This window comes from Microtus ochrogaster, unplaced genomic scaffold (assembly GCF_000317375.1).
Source record: "Microtus ochrogaster isolate Prairie Vole_2 unplaced genomic scaffold, MicOch1.0 UNK76, whole genome shotgun sequence".
NCBI lineage: Eukaryota > Metazoa > Chordata > Mammalia > Rodentia > Cricetidae > Microtus > Microtus ochrogaster.
Window position 1 is genome coordinate 526,638 of NW_004949174.1, and position 22,044 is coordinate 548,681.

Here is a 22,044-nt window from a genome sequence, read left to right on the forward strand (position 1 = left end):
CTCACACACACACACACACACACACACACACACACACACCCCTTCTGTCAGGAAGAGTTGACATCTATAGTTTCAGCAGCCTGGGTTCCTTTTATGGTAACAGGGTTTGTTTTTCCTTTTCTAAGGGAAAGTCATGGATTTATTATGCTCTGCTCCCTACTAACTAAATGAGTGGAAGGGAGAGATTTATAAAACAAATAAACAGGAAGATTTATGGTTTCTTTCTCAGAGCAGTTCAGAATTATGGAAAAAACTCATTGACCTTTCAAGAGAAGAACTTGGTTCAGCCAAGCAGAAACCAAGTGTACCTGAGAGGTTTCCAATTAATCCCTTAATTTAAAGCCTTTGTCTTTCTCCAGTAAATATGCTGGGCGGAGCTGCTGAACCCCATTTATTCCTTTTGAAGTATGATTACCTGTGGGCATGACAGACATTTCCTATCACACCAAGCAGTAAGTATCAACAGTACTTGTAATAATTAGAAAACAGGGAAAGGGGATTAGAAAGAGAAAAGAAACGGGGTAAGCAGCTAAGAGGGAGCCACGGGTTTTACAGAATAAGTCACGAGGAGAGACAAGGAGATGAGATGGAGTCCTGAATCTTGAAAGGAGGAGGAAGGGAATGAGAGCTGGTAGGTAATTGGGACCAGATCACATGTTCTGGAAGATTCTGTTATGACGTATTCCAGAATGGACAGGCTTAGAAGGAATCAAACTGGCCTGGATGTGTGATAGAGTTACCCTTGTTCACACCAAGCCAAGACTGTAATGAGAAGCTGTCTGCAACTGTGTCTTCCTCATATCCAATCATGCTCACTCAGAACACTCAAGAGACCCAACTAAAGTAGACAGACACCTCATTAAGAGTTGCTAATAACGTTATCTTCCCATTTTATTTTGCTTTTTTTTTTTTTGAGACAAATACAGTTTGGAAATAAAGTCACAAGAGTTTCTTAGTGTCCTTTGTTGGCAGTGTGACCCTGGGCAAATTAGTAATCTTTACAAAGCCTTGGCTTTATTATGATAACAATAATAGCTAGCCTGTACATTTGGAAGAATTAAGTGAAATAAGAAATATAAAATGCTAATCACAACAACTAGCATGGAAGAGATGCTAGGAAGTATTATCTGTCACCAGAAGCCGCTTGGACACCCTCACTTGTCTAGTACAGGGATGAGTATGGCAGAGCAGGGATATGGGCTGGCGTGGAAGCCACTGGGTCTTGTATAAGATGATTCAGGTTCTCTATTCCCTCACTAAAGATGGGGGACAGGATCTGTGGAGGTCACAGCGAAATGTAACTCCACCATTAGCTCCTTGGGTAACCCCAAGCCCTTTTCCTCTTCCTGACCTCAGTTTCCACATCTGGAAACCGAAGATGGCAATATTTATTTTATGCTATCATAAGAAAATCAAGTAATTATCATAGACAGATAAAAATTTGTGAATAAGTATTATCAGCAGCACTTGCTATGACTAAAGTGTCCATGATTGCACTCAACAATGATTTACCGAGTAAAGCTGCTCGGCAGGCAAGGCTTGATATTAGGGAGCAGCAATAAATGATGTGACAGAAGCAGGTAACATCTGGGAGCCCTCTGACTATGCTAAGCAAAGCTACCACGTGGACTGCCAATGCTCCTTAAATACCTCAGGTATCTCTTAAGGAAAGCCCACATGGAAAGAGCCATAAAAGAAGATTATACTTGATCTACGTGGGTGTAAGACCTAACTCTGAGAGTGTAAATGTCAGTTTCTTCACCTATAAGACAGCCCATAATCAAAATCCTCACCTTAGATTATAGCTGGAACATTTGACATTAAAGCACCTTATAAATTATAATGCATCATGCAAAATGTGTGCTATTAGCATATCAATTATTCCTGTACACATGCTTAATGATCATGTTTATCAAATGGGAAAAACAGAAGGATAAACATTCTCTCACTAACTATTAAATAGGTTAAACCTGTAAGGCCTGAGTCAGACAAACTGTAGAAGAGAAACAATTGGTTTCAGAGGAGTTTGCTTTAGAAAAGAGTAGTTAAACTTTGACACTTACTATAGTTACCATAGTAAATGCTGGCATCTGTCACATCAATATTCATGGGTTTCTAGGAATTCTTGCATCTATGGATATTCTTAGGGACCTGACAAGCAAGACACACGAAAGGCTGTTTTACAAAGTGTCTCAGAATGATGACAGGGTTCACGCATGGATAGAGATGATTCGGGATACAAACCATTTAAAAAAAAAAAACTATATTAAACAGTTTCCTGTGAACTTTTCAAAGCTAGTCTATGTAGTCCTAAGATCTGGAGTGTAACATCTTCAAAATATATTTAAACGAGGAATCATTGTTTCCAGCCTCTATAGGCAAACAGAAAGAACTGAGAATGTAAGCTAATAACTCAAGCATTTAAGTCATCCCCCCAGGGTTTCAACAAGAGGCATCCAACCTTCAATGTTCGAGGCAGAAACACAGGTCAGAGCTGGGGTGGGGATGAGGCTAACAGTGGCCTTGTGGAACTCTACTGTGCTTTAGCCATTTGCTATGTGTGAGGATGAGACTAGCCAAATTAAAGTTTACTGCAAATTATAAGGAAAGATGAAATGGAGGATATGTCTATTATATATCAAAGTATATATGTAATGTGATAAATTTAAAATGGAACATGAAATTATATATATTATGTAGTATATGATATTTATAGTTCTACTACTGTGCTATGCACAATATATATAATACATATATGTGCATATGCATACATATGGGTATATATTTACATATACAGGTATACATATCTTTGATCATGCATCTTGAGAGATAAAAATGTTTTAGCATGTACTTCTTGTATGTAAATAATGTAAATACATAATTATTTAATAAAGTATACATGTCTAATAACATTATAATACATCATATACATTATAAAATACATATCAAAATGGAATATATAAACATGAGGTAGTACTCAATAGAAAGCTCCAGTATGTTTTCCACACCCCAGTGGATTCAACTGCGCACCCAGTGTGATGTCTGTGGACTGTTTACACACATAGGCCGACAGGACAACCCAGAATTTCTGATGCAGGACTCCCCTCTGTAGGCTGTGAATATGTTTTATTACCATTGGTTAGTAAAGAAGTTGCTTTGCTCTATAGCAAGGCACAATAGAACTAGGCAGAAAAACTAAACTGAATGCAGGGAGAAAAAAGGCAAAGTCAGAGAGATGCCATGTAGCTCCCGAAGAAGAAAGATGCTGGAATCTTACCAGTAAGCCACAGTCTTGTGGTGATACACAGATTAACAGAAATGGGCTAATTTAAGATGTAAGAGCTGGCTAGGAATATACCTAAGCTATTGGCCACACAGTGTTGGAATTAATATAGTTTTGTATGATTATTCAGGTCTGGGCGGCTGGGAAACCAATGCACAGTTTCTATTTACAAATTCCTGCCATCTCACCACTGGCTCCATCTACCAAATGCTATTTGTTGCAGCCACATTCAAGTTTTTACTCTGTGCCTTTGTCCATGCTAAGGGGATCCATCTCTCACCTACTCTGTGCCTTTGTTCATGCTAAGATGGGCCATTCTTTACCTACTCTGTGTCTTCGTCCACGCTAAGGCGGTCCATCCCTCACCTACTCTGTGCCTTCGTCCACACTAAGGCGATCCATCCCTCACCTACTCTGTGTCTTCGTCCACGCTAAGGCGATCCATCCCTCACCTACTCTGTGCCTTTGTTCACGCTAAAATGGGCCATTCTTCACCTACTCTGTGTCTTCGTCCACGCTAAGGCGGTCCATCTCTCATCTACTCTGTGCCTTTGTCCACACTAAGGGGATCCATCCCTCACCTACTCTGTGTCTTCGTCCACGCTAAGGCGGTCCATCTCAGCCTTTGTTAATGCTAAGATGATCCGTCCCTCACCTACTCTGTCTTTGTTAATGCTAAGATGATCCGCCCCTCACACCTCTCCCATTTCATCATCACTTTGTTAAGAAATCTATCCCTCAGCCACGGCTCTCAGGTAGCCTGCAGAGTGCTACTGGCAGAGTGCATGGCTCTCACCAAAATAGTTCTATTCCAGGCCTTGAGTCAAGCTTGAAGCCAAGTCTGTTTTGTTTTTATTATCTGGTTATAAGGTTCCCCTCCACGTTAGACTGTGGGATTCTTGGGGGTGGACTGGATCACTTCAGAGTTCTAACAACAGAGAGGACCCACTCAGGCATGCGCTTAGGTAACGTACGGGCCTGGACCTGTTTGCTTTATTCCCTTGACAGCACAGCCATGTGCAGCATTGGCTGCTTCATACTGCATGACCACAACAGAGTCCAGACCTAGATGAATGACATCCCTAGACATAAGCCACACTTCTATAAAGCCTACCACAACTCAATATAAAACAGTGGCCCCAAACGAATGTTGGTTTACAGTTTATATCTAGAGTATCTGTCGATGGATAGACAGACCAAGAAGACATAAATTCTAGGCCAACACCTGCAAAAGATGAGATCTGTTATTATGCCAATACATACTTACTGAATGAAAACCACAAGTTTTAACGTGCACCTACATTACATGACTTCACAGAGCACTTCCAGTTGCCTTTCCGTAAGTTTGGTTTAAGGTCTTATTTGAACGGTGAGAAATAGAGACATGAAAGAATTGAGTAACATTCTAAGGTCACCCAGCTGCTGAATGGTCCAGCCAGGATCAGTCAGGATCTTCTGGCCCCCATTCCAACATTTCTCCCCTATATCACTACCTGGGGAACTGTCAAGAAAATGAAGGAAGGTCAAAAAATACTAGAAAGCAAGATTATTTGAAGCTAGCCAGCCACCAAGGCAAGCCACCAGGACGGAGGGACCAGTCACTTCTACATTTATGTTGCTTCCAACTTCACTTTCTTTTCCTACAGTACTTATGGGGGTTTTCTTAATCAGCATCCTCAAGTGCACACATGCATCCCTGCTACCAGGTACCCTTAGGATGACATCACTCATTTACAAAAGTATGTTCTGCTTGTTGCATGGACGACTTTGTGCTTAGCTAAAGCTCAGAATTATAATGCATGGAAAACCTTGAATTTTGACTAGAAAAAAAAGAAGAACAGGTGAGTCACGTTGGGATATTAGGTACGGGGAGTTGAACAAATCCCGCAGAGATGCAACAGCGGTCACCGTGGAGATGTCTCGCAAAAACGACAACGTAACTGAGGCAGGCGAACTGTGCTGTTATCCAGTCCTATCCATGAGCAAGTTTCAGTAATATCTGCTGACACCAGAACACAGGAAATAAAAAGGATTAAAATTAATGAGGATTTTTTTTCATTTAGTAAGCAGAAAAGCCGGTGAGATCAGAGAGCCACTCAACACAAATTCTTCTCCCTCCTGGGAACACAGCTCGATGCTGCTCACCAGTCCCCCTTGATGCTGAGTGTGGTGGGTAGCTAGGTTCTGCCTGGTGAAATACAACCATCACTGGCACACTGGAAACCTTTATCTTCTCTACAATGACCTTGGAGGCCACAGACTACACATGATGGACCACCAAAGGGCCCCAACTCAGACCTCTGAGTGAAGACAATTGCTGACCAGAAACAGCCACTTTAAAGACTGTGTGCCGAAGGATGGAAGCTGCCACTGCTGGAAGCCCAACATCATTTGATTAATTATAACTATGGTCAAGAAAGGGCATCCTGAGGTACGGAGAGCAAGTTCGTGAGGGGTTGTGCTCGTTGAACTGAAAAATCTCCCCTGTGGGCCCATGTATTTAAATAGTTGGCGCTCTTTGGGAAGGCCATGGAACCTTGCTGTAGGAAGGGTGCTCCCGGGGGGGGGGGGGGGGCTTGGAGGGCTTAAACCTTGTATCACTTCTTGTTCTCTCTGCTTCCTATTTGTGGATGAAATGTGATCTCTCAGCTTCAGGCTCCTGCCACCAGCCATGGTGCTGGCTTAAGGACTGTAGCTTTCTGGAACCACAAGCCCCTCCTTCCTTAAGTTCCTTTGCTCAAGGTATTTGATCACAGCCACAGAAAAGCAATCCAGGAGTAAAGGGAACAGACAAGGCTAACATTACAGGAACTGAACGGTCGCAGAAATTAGCAAAAGCAACTTGACATCTTATAAAGCAGGCTTTGAGCAACACAAGACAGTCCAGACAAAATAAAGTGACCATGGCACAGAGACTGGAATCTTTGCCCTCTCTTTCTCTTTCTCTTCCTTCCTTCCTTCCTTCCTTCCTTCCTTCCTTCCTTCCTTCCTTCTTTCCTTCCTTCCTTCCTTCCTTCCTTCCTTCCTTCCCTTCCTTTTTCCTTCATTTCAATCAACTTGTATTTGTACAACAGTCATTCATTCTGCACTAATGCCTTAGAGGCTGATGGTACAAGGAGTAAAATAAAATTATTGCCCTGTGCAATTTATACTCCGAAAGGACAAAGTCAAAATAATAGTTTTGGGGGAAAAAAACAATCTTAGAGAGAAATTGCTGTGAAGGAAATAAAGTCCAGATATCAAAATGGTAACAAGAGTATAGAGGTAATTTCACCGAGGTGGTTAGGAAAGTTTTTTTTTTAAAGATGGGATATTTGACTTTTTGAGGCAGGGCAATAGCGTAAGTACAAGCAAGCACATGCGAACTCACAATGAATAAGCAGAATTGGCCAAAACAACCTGTCCAGACCAAAAGCACAGTAACTAATGACGCCCACACCTAGTCAATCACAGCAGCGACCGCCAATTTTAAAAGGACCAAACAAAAACATTCCTGCAGCATCTTAATTTCCCTAACCCCATAAACCCCAAGCCTTTTATGATGAAGAGCTTTTTACACTGAAATTGTTTGAAGTCTGTGTCCTTGCCTCCACATCTCCTCACCCCCAGACCCCTAGGTAATGGGGATCGCACAAGAGGCAGCAGCAACAAGGCCTCAACAAGCTTTCTATCTAGAAAGTAGAAAACTTTGCAAAGACTTGGGAAGGGCATCCCAGGCTGAGGAAAGAACCACTTCCCAGACCTGTTGGAAGGATGCAAAGAATGCAGATGAAGTGAGAGACTCACAAACACAGAGAAGAAACACAAACACAAAGTACATGGGCCCCAGCCACATGGCGCCTTCCTCAGAACCAACTTTGGATATTTTTCTGAGAACCATGGCACTTCCTAGGCAACTTGTAACAGAGGAGCAGCATGATCTTTTGGATGCTTTCAAAGCTCCTCTTTGTGTGTTTGTAGAAAGGGGGGTAGGTACATGGGCAAGAGTGATCACTATGGTCATCACTGGCTAAGAAACAAAGAAGGCTTGGACAAGCGTTGGCAGAATGAAGCCGCAACAAATGGGTATTTGTGACTCATCTGAAAGCTAAGTTGATATGGAGGTTGAAGAAGAGTGAATTCACGGGCAATTTCAACATGGAATGAGCTGAACAGCCAAGTGGGTGGATGTACTATTGGCTGAGTTAAGACCTGGAACCCAGGGAGAAAACAGGACCATGGAACCAGAAGGGCTTGGCAATGCAATTGCTGAGTCTGATAACCCCATTAGTTTACACAATAACTCCATTTTGGTAAAACACCCTAGAGACCTAATCCACACTATCACAAAGACATACTGGAAAAGTCCAAACAATATCTTACAAATGGTTTTGAAAAATGCTTTTTATGCAGTTCCCTTAACCTGCAGTTCTGGCCAGCATCTCAGTTAGATTGAAGGACACAAGCCTTAACAAACTTTTTTAGTCTGACCCAAGTATAATAATTGGAATTTGATTTTGCCGTTAATTGCTTGTGTCTGTCCTCTTAATTCCAAGGAGAAAACTGTTGGGGCGGAATGAAGAGATGGTTGTGAGGACCAGAACAAGCACCGCAGAGCTGTGCAGTGTTTGTGGAACACACCTACTCTATTTGAAGGAGAATGTAGGGAAGCGTCAGAGAACAACAAAGTTTCTATAACACACCTGGGCTAGTCTCAGTGGGTTGTCTCGTTTGATTCCAGACTATACCATAGAATTCTCAGCCCATTTTACAGGTGAGAAAATTAAAAATTCAAAGCTCCAGTAATTGATACAAAGTCACATTGGGTGGATGAAGCACAAAGCTAGGCTACAGTCTGGTTTTTATACCTCACCCAATAGCATTAAAGCATTCCAGTACCTATTACTCAGCTAATGCGAATCAAACGTTCAGGGTCTTAAAATGGGTACCAAGAAGGAAATGATGTAGATAAGAAGAGGCCATGCCACCAGATTTAGAATTAGTATGATGGGAGTTCAACTAAAAGGGTAGAGGGTCATGAAGGGTTCAGATGAGAGGGGGGACAGAAACAAATGTCCTTGCAAAGCAGATTTGGGGTCAAAGGTGCAGACGTAAAGGAAAGAGGACCCCAGGAAGGGAGTCTACCTGCTCCTGTCATATGAAGGACAACACACAGAGCTTCTCAGATGAAGCAAAAGCTAAAATCTGTATCACGAAAGGAAAGTTGGCTGGTAAAATATTTGGGTAACAAACTATCTCTCTGAGTCATGTGCACTAAAGAAGAAAAGGAAGAAGGTTCTATGGTGATAGTTAAGATATTTATCAGTCTGACTACAGGGCAAGGCCAGTTCGGGCCCCCTCCCCTCTATTGCTTAGGGTCTTAGCTTGGGTCATCCTTGTGGATTCCTGGGAATTTCTCTAGAGTCAGGTGTCTGCTAACCCCATAATGGCTCCCTCAATCAAGATATCTCTTTCCTTGCTCTCATCTCTGTCCTTCCTCCATCTCGACTATCCCATTCCCTCATGTTCTCCTCAACCCTCCCTTTCGTCCCTCCTCTTTCTCTTACACCCTCCCTTCTCTCCCCACCCCCATTTTCCCAATTTTGTCAGGCGATCTTGTCTGTTTCCAATTTCCATGTGGGTCTGTATATGTTTTTCTTTGGATTCCCCTTATTACTTAGCTTCTCTAGGATCATGAACTATAGGCTCAGTATCCTTTGTTTATAGCTAGTATCCACTTATGAGTGAGTACATGCCATATTCATCTTTTGGGGTCTGGGTTACGTCACTCAGGATAGTGTTTTCTAATTCCATCTATTTGTATGCAGAATTCAAGGTGTCATTGTTTTTTTTACCACTGAGTAGTACTCTAATGTATAAATATGCCACATTTTCTTTATCCACTCTTTGGTTGAAGGGCATCTAGGTTGTTTCCAGAACCACATCAGAGCACTGGACTGAGCTTCCAGGTGAAGAGTAGAAGAAATAAGAATATAAACAAAGAGGTCAAGATCATGATGGGTTCACCCACTGAAACAGTCTACCTGAGCCAATGGGAGCTCACCAACTCCAGGCAGACTGGGAAGGAACAAGCATAGGACCAAACTAGTCCCTCTGAACGTGGTTGACAGTTACATGGCTGGAGCAGACTGAGGGGTCACTGCAGTGGCACCAGGATTTATCCCTACTGCTTGTACTGTCTGTTTGGGATCCTATTCTCTTTGGAGAGATACCTTGCTCAGCCTAGAAATAGTAGGGAGGGCCTTGTACCTTCCACAAGGCAATGTGCCTTACCCTCTCTGAGGATTGGATGGGGGTGGGTGTGTGTAGGGAATGGGAGGAGAGGAGAGAATGGGAACTTGAATTGGTATTTTTTTAAATATCTAATAAAAGAAAATAAGGAAACAAAAAAATTTTAAAAAAAAAAAAACAAAGAGGAAAAGGAAGACTCCTAGGCATTCTTACAACAAGCATTGAAAATTCCTACCAAAGAGCTAATGAGCTGATGGTGGATAATGCCTGCCCTCGTCAAATCCAATCTTTAGAGATAGAGCCAAACTGGAGCAGTAGCTGGGCTGTGTGAATCACAGAGGTCATTCATGCTTCAATATACAAAACACATAAATATAAAAGAAAATGGGAAAATAGAGATACCGGATTAACTCTTGGATAATCAGAAGTACAGTGAGCATACTGGGTCATTTCTCTGCAAAGTCTCCTAGTGATCTACCTCCTAGTGATCAAGCCATTTGAACTCTGGTTTCTCAGTCACGTTCTCAGCCTCTTACTGCCACAAAGGGCAGATACTCCACCGTAACCTCCGATCAATGAAGTTATGGCTTTGATGTGATTATAGTGTAATCTTGGGAAAGAAAGAAATTACTGAAAAAGAGAAGTTATGAGTCGCATTGCTAATCCGTGGTAGGCATCAGATGCTTCAGTGCACCTGCTACTTGCCGCTAATAGACTCACAGCATTGGGTATCTCCTGCTCCGCTATTCCCTTCAACAGCTTTTGTCTGTTCCTAGGGAGGGGCCGATTTCCCTTTGTAAGTGATAATATTATTTTGTCCCGCAGCCCATGCATAACTGATAAAATCAAAGCCCTCCCCAATGACCTGCCAGTCTTGCCAAAATGTCCAGATAAATAAAATTCAGTTGGCTTCAAAAGGGACGCAAACCAGTAGCTCCAAAACCCTTGATATTTTAAGTTAATACTGATAATGGTGATATGATAATTAGCGCAAACTTTTCAATCTTTAATCAATCTGGAAAATTTGCTAAATTGTTAACATGTTCTATGTCATTAGCATGTGAACTGGGAAATGCAATTTCCTATGCTGGATTTGGCATGACCAAACACTAAATTACAAAATTACAACTCTATTCTAACACACACACACACACATACACATTATATATCAGATAGATAGATAGATAGATAGATAGATAGATAGATAGATAGATAGATAGATAGATAGCGCTTGACTGCTAGCTTGAGTATTTTGGATTTCCCCTGGTGATTCTCAACACTGCTTTTGTTGTAAATATTGATCTCTCCTAAATCTAAGAGCTATAAATCAATTCAGGATCTATCAGTAAACTCAGCTCAGTGATAGAAAAGCAACAGGTAACTGTCTATCATCACCGAGGAAAATTTCAATGGTATAAAATATTACACATCACATGTTCCGGGAATCTATCCATCATCTGTCAGATGGACCTCTTCTATGTCATCCTTCTTCTGGAAGCCCCAGAAAGGAAAAAGCCTTGATGTATGACCAGGTTTTGTGCTAGAGAGGAGAAACAACAAGATGGGAGCTTGCAAAAATTCTTGGAGGTTCCACTGAGAAACGATACGGGCCTTGTCCACTTGAGGTTCACTCGATTTTCTTTCTTTCTTTGAGACAGGGTCTCACTATAATGCCCTTGCTGGCTTGAAACTCACTCTGCAGATGAGGCTGACCTAGAACTTACAGAGATATGCCTGCCTCTGCCTCCTGAGTGCTGGAATTTAAGGCAAGTGCCACCACGCCTAAACCACAGTTTTTAAAAGACTTATATTTATCGTTTTTAACTGCACGTATATATTTGAGTGCAGTGCCTATGGAAGGCAGAGGCACCAGAGCTCCCTGAAGTTGGAGATATAGGTAGACTTGAATCACCTGGCATGGGCGCTCTAAACAGAACATTCCTTTAAGTGCTAAGTTGTCCCTCAGTCCCATCCCACTACATAGTTCTTTAGCTACACTGGATGTCAGTGGGAAGGATCAAGGAGGAGGAGGATATTATGGACTCAAATGAAACATCAGAAGCAGGGTGAGTGGTGGGAGGGTTCGGACCCGTGACCAGGGTGTCAAGAAACACTGAAGTAGAAAGTCACTGGACTTTATCTTAGGTGAAATTCTCTGAGTCTCTGTATGGGTAAAGTGGGGCTAACAGTGGTCAGCATTGTCGTGTGCTCACAGATTCATCTAAGTCTCCAAAAGTGTAACCAACACAAAAGGAGTTTGGGAAACCTAGGACACTCTACAACTAAATGACCACTCATCATACCATCTTATCATGCAGGATGCACAGAGTGGGAAAGCCAGGATGCCCTACAACTGAAAGCTCAACCATCCCACCATTTTCATCCTACAGGATACACAGGATGCCATGTTATCCCGTCCTTCCACATAGCTCTTTGCTCCAGTTTATGAAAAGCTGCCCAGACGCCAATTTCAGTAGCAAGGATGCCAACAGGACAGCTAGTGCTGTGATTGTCCCGAACACAGCTTCTGTTTCACGCTAATGTATCAGAAGCTACCTAAGACCAACACGGTGAAAAGGCCATCGCAGAGGGAGGAAGCCCCGGTCTACCATATCCATAAAACGCTGAAGTCCAATGAAAGTCCTTTTCGAAATGGGGGCTGTAACTGCTCCAGACACACAAGGCAAAAATGAGACCTGGTGAGTTGTATCAAACCTGACAGAAGGTTTTATTATCTCTCACTGATTGCTTAGGAGTTCCAACATCTCGGCTGTTTTTTATGACCTCGGAAGAGCAGGAGTCCTTAATGCACCAGAGCTCTGTTACCATGGGAGGAAGGTAGGAAAACTGAAACCCTTTTGTGCTTTCTTTACCACTGAGAGTCTAAGCAGATTTTTCACAATTTTCTAGACAGAGCGTGTGAGGTTTTGTTTTAATTTCAGGCTCACCTTGCTCATGGTGGTTTTTATAAGGCAGGGCATTTTCGCTCATTAACTGCATACATTCCTAATTGTCTCTAAACTCCAGGGAGACACTGCATCCGGGGTGTCCTCTGCTACCCACCTCTAGGATTGCCTGCTACATGTTACTGCATGAAAATTCCTAGGGAAGGACTCAGAAAATGCCAAGAACTACGCGTAACTAGGAGGGCAGTACAGCTACCGATCTACCTTCTCCCAAACCGCCCCCATTCTCTCCTCTTGCCACACCACTACTGGATTCAAAGGGAAGAGGTAGCACAACTCCAGCTCCAGCGGAGGAACATGAGTAATCAGACCTAACAGCATCCCCTGCTTTTCCCCGAATACCGGATGAGGGATGTCAGGAGGAGGCAGGAAATGATCCAGGTCTGAAAACTAAGATGGAACATCATCTGCTGGTCTGGGAGACAGGGCCTTAGAGAACACCTTCTAGGAAGAAATACCTTTGAAAATGAAAACTGAACATTTCACACAGAGATTTGCCCTTCAGCCTTTCCTTACCTGGGCTGCTGTAGAGTGGTGGAGTGACTATAGGAACAGCAGGATGGATGTCAGTATCATGTAACCACAGGGATGCAAACTCAAAGATCAAATTCAACATGTTCGAGATGGCGCACACATGCTTTAAAAATTGGCATCCACTATATGTGTTCCTCAGTAACCCTCTGGATGCCCAGCATGTGGTCTGTGCTTCACCGCTGAAGTTCTGTTATAATACACTAGAAACATCCATGACTTATATCCCTCTCCTCCTTAGAAGCTGACCTGTCTCCATGAACAAGTTCTCTGGAACATCTGAACTGTCTCTATGATGACAGAGAAATGTCTACAGCCCCAACCCCATCCCCAGGGCACCAGTCCCAAGCAAGCACGCTGGCCTGAAGCCAGATCTAGATGGTGAGCTAAACATGAATATTCCAAGAAAACAGTGAGTCAAACCTGCAGTCATACTGAGTGACTAATTGTTAAAAAAAGGGCCTCCCACAGAAAAGGGCAACTTGAATACCACAGGCCTCTCTTGGAATCGGTTCTATATAATAAAAAGTAGAATCAAGGATGAGAGAATCAAAGAGCCTAAACAAGCATTCACAGCGGCCATTACCCCTCCTTTCTCCCAGGTCTCAATTACTCATGGGACATGGTGGAGTGTTTGGCCCCAGGGGTCATTGTATGGGGACTCCACTACCACTTTTATAATGGCTCAGAGTTCAGCCCAACGTTTATAGAAGGTAGCAACATAAGTCCGTCAGTTCATTACATAGCTCAGATATGTTTCCCATGCTGATTGGCTGGGAGAATGTTCACATTGACTTTCTTTTCTAATTAAGTAAAATATAGCATGACAAAAAAATGTAAAGAAATGACTTAATGTGAACGGTTGAAATTATCTTCCTCCCCAAATTAACAAAGAGCTAAGAATAAATTCAAGGGTGGATTAAAAAAAAAAATCAAAATCAAAGGGGTAACTTCATTCTCCCAAGGGGCACAAATCAAGTTCAAAGCAGAAAAGCAAGCAAAAGAAAAACAAAAAGATTAAAAAGAGGGAGGAAGCCCACTGGTTAGAATATTGCTAGTGACCCAGATAGAAGGAACCAAGAAAGCCTTCCAGAGCAAATGAAAGGACAGGGACTCCCCACAGAGCGACCACTGGGAACCAGCAGATACTGTTTCAAAGAACCAGCCAGCTCTTTGACCCGTCAAAGCTTAACAGGGGACAGCAATACAGAACACAGGCCAAACAGGCATTTACCCTTACTGTCCCCTGAGAGCATCGTCTGTACCTTGAGAAACTGAACCCACTTTAGAGCCAGGCTCCTCACAGGGCAGTGAATAGACGCTGATCCATTACATTTGCGCAATTCAAGAAACCCACCTTCCTCACAGGCCACCATTGCTTGACATTAAACTAATCAAGATGAAGGGAGGGACCGAGTCAGAACCAGGAGAAGCAGAGCAACAGCCCCACCCATTGTGACTCTGTCTCATAGAGCTTTTCTGCTCCGAGGACAAGGACCAGAGAGAGCTTCTGAAAAGGATCGGATTGGATATATAAAATGAGGTCAGAGCAAGCCCCACCGCTCTGCTTACCAAAGGAGTAGAGGTGTGCAATGCCACCATCAGCATGTGGGGTGCTGAGCTTGGGAAGGGTGCACACACAAAGCAGAAGAGGTGATCGGTTGTGCCCGAGGCCACATCCCTATTGTAATGGTGTCAGTTCCTAGATCCAAGTTACAGGCCCATCACTTGATCCTTGGTAAAGACCATAAAGTGACAACGTGTGGATCAACCACTAAGAAACTCAACTGGAAAAGCATTCTGCCCTCAGGAAAGGAAGAAGAGAGCTGGGCCTAAGCCAAGCTGTGACTGTCATTTGAAAAGGGAACTCCCTCGCCACATCTCCTGACATTGGCGATGACACTCTCTCCCGATAATCAAACAGAGAGTGTGCTTACGGCTGCCCTGGGGTTGGTGTGGACACTGAGGCCACTTCATGATCTTACATACCTTGTAGTTTCTCATGTGACTCTGCTTGGAGCAAGCATGAGAACAGGAGCCCTGGCATAGCTGATTCCATGGTTTTTTGTAGCTGAAACCATCGTTCTCTGGCACTTGCCCACAGGGCCTCTCTGCCCCCTTACCTTCACAGAACGCAGAGTCGCCCTGCACGGAGATGTAACCGCTCTTGCACTCACACGTTGCTTTTGTATTCCAGTTTTTGCACTCCGAGTTTTCTCCACACTTAGGTGCTTCTGCACAGAAGTTATGACCTACAGGACAGAGAGGATATTTTATGTTCGGAAATGACGGAGGAGGAGGCCCCCGAATAATAAAGCATACAGTACCTTCTATGATGTGAGACATATATTCACAGAGACAGACCATGGCAGCATGTAGGACTAAGCTGAGTAGGAGCTATAGGGCAGGAACGGGAAACTCTGGGCTTCCCTGTGTTTGAGAGAGTGCTTTCCTGATACTCAGTGTAGCCCGATTTGCAAAGCTCCTTCCTGCCTAGGGGTCATAGCCATGCCAATCTAAAAGGTCCCATTGATTCTTACATGGTTAGCATCTTTAAAGTTATCTTAGTAGACAATGTATGATGTGCAAAATGAAGGCATAACACAAATATAAGGACATAGAAGATACATTTGATCTAATGTGAATGTTATTAGGATATATTCACTCCTTCTCCAGGCTTCACTACTTTCCACATAGTTATAATCTTGTCACACGCAGGTACTTATTTCTAAACAAATACTTAGCTTTGCTCATCTTCAGTGTCCCATAAATACAATTGTACTGTTCATATCCTTTTAGATGTCTTTATTCATGTTAATATACTCTAACCATGTTAATGCCTATAAGATGAGTATTCATTTGTCAATGCTGTATAGTTTTTCAGGGTTATGAACAGTCCGTAATTCACATTTATGTACTATACTAAAAATCAACATTGGAGTTATTTGCATGTTTTGAAATATAAAATGGTTGCTAAAGTATTAATGAGCATATCCTGGACACATGTTATAAGCACACTTTTGACTTGTTTTGTCCCACACTTCCTCCGGAATCCCTGCTATTCCTTGGAGAATATTCTACGCCCTCAAGCATCTACTGGAAGTCTCTCTAGTGGGGATGGATGCTCAGATGGTTCCGAACTTAGTTTTAACTTAGGTCAAATGTTCAAGCTGGTGTTATGGCACATGCACTGTCCTCCAACACATGGGAAGCTGAGGCAGAAGGATCACAAATTCAACACCAGCCTTTACACAGCAAGACTGCCTCAATTAATCAACCAATCAGTAAAAGCACTATCCACATATTTGAAAACTAATTCTACTCTCTAGAGGTGTTTGATCTACATTTGAAGACATGATTCTGCTAGTTTTCATACTGTTGTTGATACTGTAGTTAATATCATAACTACTCCTTGGGTGATCATGCTTCTGTCAATGAAGACTTTTCAACTTTATCTGGCTAACTGGTTGTCTTGGACTGGCTTGATTTCCTAGTCTTTAGTTTCCCTCACTGAAGAGTCCTCAGGGGTGGGGCCTGGATCTGAGGAAGAACAAGTGCTTCCTTTCCTTGCCATGGAAACGTCTGCCACCTCTCTTCTCTATTCTCCTCAGTGTTCCCTTCCAGAATTCTAACTGCGTCACACGACAGGATTTCTCCTGATTCTTAGACTTGCTGTCATGTGATCTAGATCTTTCTCTTGTTCACTCCTTGCTGAACTGCAGTGAATTCTCCATCTGCCTTCATTAATTCTCTCTAGGGCTGTAACACACTCTGCCTCAGTCTCTGGAATGGTTTTAAATCTTCCTTATATTTTTAGTCTGGAATTCAATGTGGTTCTTTTTAACCTGCTAGGTTAATTTGATAGCATTTCCTCTATTCCTCTTTTAATCCTTTAAACATGTATTTATGCTGATGCTTTCACTACAGTCAGCCCACGCATGCCATTTTGCAGTTGGTTATTTATGCTGAACATCATTAATGGTGTCTTAATTTCTTTCCTTTTCATTGTACATGATTCTTTTCTTTTTGAGCTCATATTGTTTGCAATTGAGTATGTAGGAAATATTCCAGACTTGGGTTTTAGTATTTGTGATACCTCCTGCCAGGTGCCTGAAGGAATTCTTACCATGAGTTCATTTTAAAGGGCATCTTTGCCTCGAGGTGAGTACTGAGCCACACAGATAGGATATCCACTAGCCCTGAGCTTTCTGGAATGCCAACTTTTCTCCTGTAGACCTGACTCTAGATTCAAGACTGACAGGCAAGCCTTTTCTTAGGGGTTTCCTTCTCAGTATTTGCAGGAACCACCCTTTGAGATTCTCAATCAGGCAGATCACACTAGCACCAGGCTGCCTCCTGTCCATTGGAAGTCATGCAGAAAACCAATAGAGATGAAAAACCTGATCTCAGGGAAAACACCAACTCCAGCATGCTTCCTGATCTTAAGGGCATCGCACTTATTTAACATGGCTGCGCTCTCTCTCTCTCTCTCTCTCTCTCTCTCTCTCTCTCTCTCTCTCTCTCTCTCTCTCTCTCTCTCTCTCTCTTTCTGTCTCTGTCTCTATCTCTCTCTTTCTAGTTATACCCCCACCATCTACTGCAAGGACTAAATAAACACACACACACACACGATATAGCATTTGAGGATTGAATCACAAGGCTAGGCTATATAAAAGTATAGGTCGAACATGGTCAGATATATGCAGGTACTTTATCACTTGTAAATCTGTAGATTTTGAAGATACTAATGATTATGCTACATCACATACAATCGTCTCACAGGAAACCGTACCTAGGGATCAAGAAATCTCATGTATAATTCAGAGTCTGCAGCTAACAAACACCGCACATTGCCTCGCCTGCCTCAGTACATACAGAAAAGATGACAGTGGAGATTTCAAAATGCTGCTGAGACCCTCAGCCATGACAGGCAGTTACAGTGAGGTCATGTCCCCTGACCCTCTTACACATAGAAAAATTACCCTTTTCGATTTGACATATGGATTATGGAAAGTACAAGCTCTGGCTTAAAAACGATGCAAATCCCCAGACTAGGTAAAATTACATTTTAATTCCTTTAAGTGGGAAGAATCTAGAACTGTTCTTCTTCAAAAACAAATTTAAACCAACAACATTTAGCCAAGAAGGTAATACCTTTTACTATGTAATAATAATAAGATTCCTGCACGTGGAATATGCCTGTTATTACTGTAGATGTTTTAAGTAAGTGTGATTGTATTACTGACATGAAGAATTCAAAGAGCCAATTAACATTAAACACCTGAAACAGATCCTGATAGATGTAAAGAAGTTGGTACTAGGTACCCATCCATCCTATTGGTTATGTTGATAGTGGTAATAATGATAATGGTGGTGATGGTGGTGGTGATTTTGCCAACAGTGACAGCTAAAGTTCAAAAAACCTTAATAAATACTGTTGCTGCCTCAATGTAAGATATGAAAAGGAAAGCTCAAACTCAAATACCTGAGAGGGATTAGAGCATGGAAAGGGGCATTTTTATTCCACCGTGTGGAAAGGAAGCTGTATCTACATGATATTAATAGCTACATGTATACCCAACATTAGTATTTTGTTCTGGGGTCCCTCTTCAGCCCAGGCTGCACCCAAAGGACCACGGGGTTGCTGCCAGGAGACTCTAACTAGATCCGGTGTTCTGAGACCTGTCTTTGCCCAGGTGTCCAGGAAACAAGAAATGAGCGAAAGCAACAGCAGCCAGAGAGGCACAGACGCAAAGTCTCTGGAACCTGGCGGGCCACCTGACCTGACCTGAGTGTTGTGACTGAGCTCCCACATCCCCCAAGATGGCAGCCCACCTTGTCCTCTTTCCTATAAACCTGGCTGGATGGAGCTAAGAAGAAAGGCAGCTTGGTCTCCTCTCTGAAAAAAGGTAAAATTTAAAGACCTGGCTGCTCTCCCCACATTGGAATATGTGGCAACAGGCCGCATGGAAGCTGTGCAGACATCAGGGAACGAGGCCAGTCCAGTTAACTCCCACTGTACTGTCAAGTTGGGAGTGCAGGCCCCAGTCCCTTGCATCTATCCCAGCCCCCAGGGCCTGCTCTGGACTCCAAATCCCGGCAAGCCAGTGGGTGGAATACCAGGCTAGCATTCACGAGGCCCTGAGTTTCCATGCCCGTACTACACAAACTGGGAATGGTGTACACACCTGTGGACGCAGCACCCGGGAGGCGGAGCCAGAAAGAGCAATGGTTCAAATTCACCCTCAGCTATATCCAAAGTTCAAGGCCAGACTGGGCTAAAAGTTTCGTACTGTACAAGTCTAGCTGTGTGGATGTGTGAGTCATAGGTGAGTGGACTGACAGACAGACAGACAAGCGTCTTAGTGGATAAGTTAGGGAGCTAGCAGATTAACTGAAGCAATCCTACCACCACCACCAGTTCAGACTCCATTAGGCCATCGTATGTATTTTTTTCCTTAGATGTTCTTATTAGTGCGATCATTCACAAACCATCATTTCTGCCTGTTTTAAGTAGATAGTCTGATGATCTTTAGCAACTGTAACTGGTTGTGAGTCAGCCTCGAGTCCAGTTTGAAAACTCTCCTCCGCTGCTGGCCATCATCACTGTTCAAGCACCACCTCAGCATCTCAGCGGGCTGCCAGCCCGTAAGTTCTCTGCTAATCCTCCCTCCTTACAATCCTTCAGATGGCTCCGTCTCTCTTATCTGATGTGTGTGGGGAGCATGACACTTAGGACACAAGCTTTCTTTTCTGAATATTCGTCTTTGGTTGTCACCAGTTCTCCCCTTCGCCCATTGATGTCCCAGTCCATCTTCACTACATGTTTGTCTCAGGGTAGTGATCAAGAGGATCTAAGCTCTCAGGCTCCTTAGCTTATGTCTATGCTGTGGCTTTTCTCAGTGATGGATTTGTGTGATCAAGTAAGCCAAATAAACCCTTTCCTCTCCCCCCAACCCCCCAAAATCCGTTCATTTTGAACCCACCTGTTAATCTGTTCCAATCAGAAATTAGACTAAATGCCAAATCATTCATGGACACATGCTGAGAGTATCTACTTTTCTCCACGAGCAAAAGTGAGGGAATCACAAGCCTCTCTAAGAGCACAGAGCACAGAGTTGACTCCGTTGTGCCCGCCTTCACTTATGCTGTGTCATTATAGGGAACAGGCCACTGCCAGCCAAGGTCTTCATTCCAGCCTCAGAGCTACCTCACAACTCAACAGTGAAAGCTGAACTTGTGATCTTATTTCTGATTCTGAGTGTCCTAGCCTCTTCTCATCTCTCTGTGGTGCCTTCATCTACCCAAACCAGAGACAAGGAAGTCACGTTAGCCTTCATCCCTGGAAAACTAGCCCTTCTGAGTCCCATCAGCTTCATCTTTGGTATGTATGCATGCATGGACATATGCATGTAAGTATATGTCACTTTGGGGAGCTGGGATCCCACTCAAGGACTTGCCTGTGTGACGCAAGCATCTAAGGCTGAGTCGTACAGCAGTCCCCTGTTCCATAAATTTATCTTCAATTTCTTTGCTTCTCTTCATCTCCACAACTACATTAATGAAAACCTCTTTCCCACTCTGCTATCCTCTCTCAAAAGGATAACCATCTCATCTGCCTTCCTTCAACCCTTGGACTTCCTATGATTCGGTCGCCACAGGATGACATATACCCCCCCTTCCTTCCCTCCATTCAAAATCTTGCAAGCGCTTTTCACTTAAAAACAAAATCTGTGCTCGCTTCAGCAGCACATACACTAAAGTTGGAACGATACAGAGATTAGCATGGACCCTGAGCAGGGATGGCATGCAAATTCCTGAAGCGTTCCATATTTTAAAAACACACAAAAAATAAAAGAAAAAAGAAAAACAAAATCCTGAATGTTATCTTTTCTCCATTCCTTTAACTCCCCCAGAATTTTTTTTAACTTATTTGTTATTTATTGTTGCTGCTACTGTTTTGCTTTTTGAAGCAATGACCCTGACATCCCAGGCTAACCTCAAAAACCTTATGTAGCATAGAATGATCCCAAGTAGTGGAATTACAGCACCATGCTGAGTCTTTGAAATGCCTGGGAATGACCTGGGAGCTTCCTGCATTCTGGGTAAGCTCTCTGCATACTGATGGACACCCCTCACCCCTCCTCCAGTGCTCTCATCTGTTTTTCTGATCCAAGACCTTGAATATCCACTCTTCCTGATATAATAACTCAGCCTTTAAGCTAAGGTTAAATAGATCCTACTCATTGAGCAACGAGGGAATCTCCATCAAAGCAATGGGGGAAGCTTTTCAGTTAAACAAAAAGAGTATAGCAGTATTATTTGTAATAGCCAGAACCTGGAAACAACCTAGATGTCCTTCAATGGAAGAATGGATGAAGAAAGTGTGGAATATATACACATTAAAGTACTACTCAGCGGTAAAAAACAATGACTTCTCAAATTTTGCATGCAAATGGATGGAAATAGAAAATACTATACTGAGTGAGGTAACCCAGACCCAAAAAGATGAACATGGGATGTACTCACTCATAATTGGTTTCTAGCCATAAATAAGGGTCACAGAGTCTACAATTGGCGAACCTAAAGAAGCTAAGTAAGAAGGTGAACCCAAGGAAAAACATATAGTTATCCTTTTGGCTATGGGAAGTAGACAAAATTGCCGGGGTGAGAATTGGGATCTTGGGGGTGGGATGGGATGGCGGTAAGGGGAAATGGGGAGAGAAAAGGGAGAAGGGGAGGATGGGGGGAACTTGGGGGAAAAGGATGATTGGGATAATGGAAGGTTGGATAGGGGAGCACGGAAGCACAATTCTTAGATAAGGGAGCCACCTTAGGGTTGGCAAGAGACTTGAACCTAGAGTGGCTCCCAGGAGCCCAAGGCGATGTCCCCAGTTAGTTCCTTGGGCAGCTGAGGATAGGGAACCTGTAATGAGCCTATTCTATAGCAATACTGACGAATATCTTGCATATCACCATAGAACCTTCATCGGGGGATGGATGGAGATAGAGACAGAGACCCACACTGGAGCA

At 43.0% G+C, this 22,044-nt stretch overlaps 1 protein-coding gene and 1 non-coding gene across 2 annotated transcripts in view; one reads left to right on the top strand and one right to left on the bottom strand.

Annotated features, from left to right (window-relative positions):
* The window catches only part of LOC102002634 (protein kinase C-binding protein NELL1), a gene marked incomplete at its 3' end in the record, with an annotated part of 791,170 nt that overhangs the window by 506,360 nt on the left and 262,766 nt on the right, over nucleotides 1-22,044 (bottom strand). Inside the window, exon 12 of the mRNA XM_013354877.2 lies at nucleotides 15,135-15,263. Coding sequence (XP_013210331.2) covers nucleotides 15,135-15,263 — 129 coding nt within the window. The remainder of the gene's footprint in view (nucleotides 1-15,134; nucleotides 15,264-22,044) is intronic.
* On the top strand, nucleotides 20,745-20,848 carry LOC113455655. The gene has a single exon (XR_003376650.1). It is a non-coding gene; the product is annotated as a U6 spliceosomal RNA (small nuclear RNA).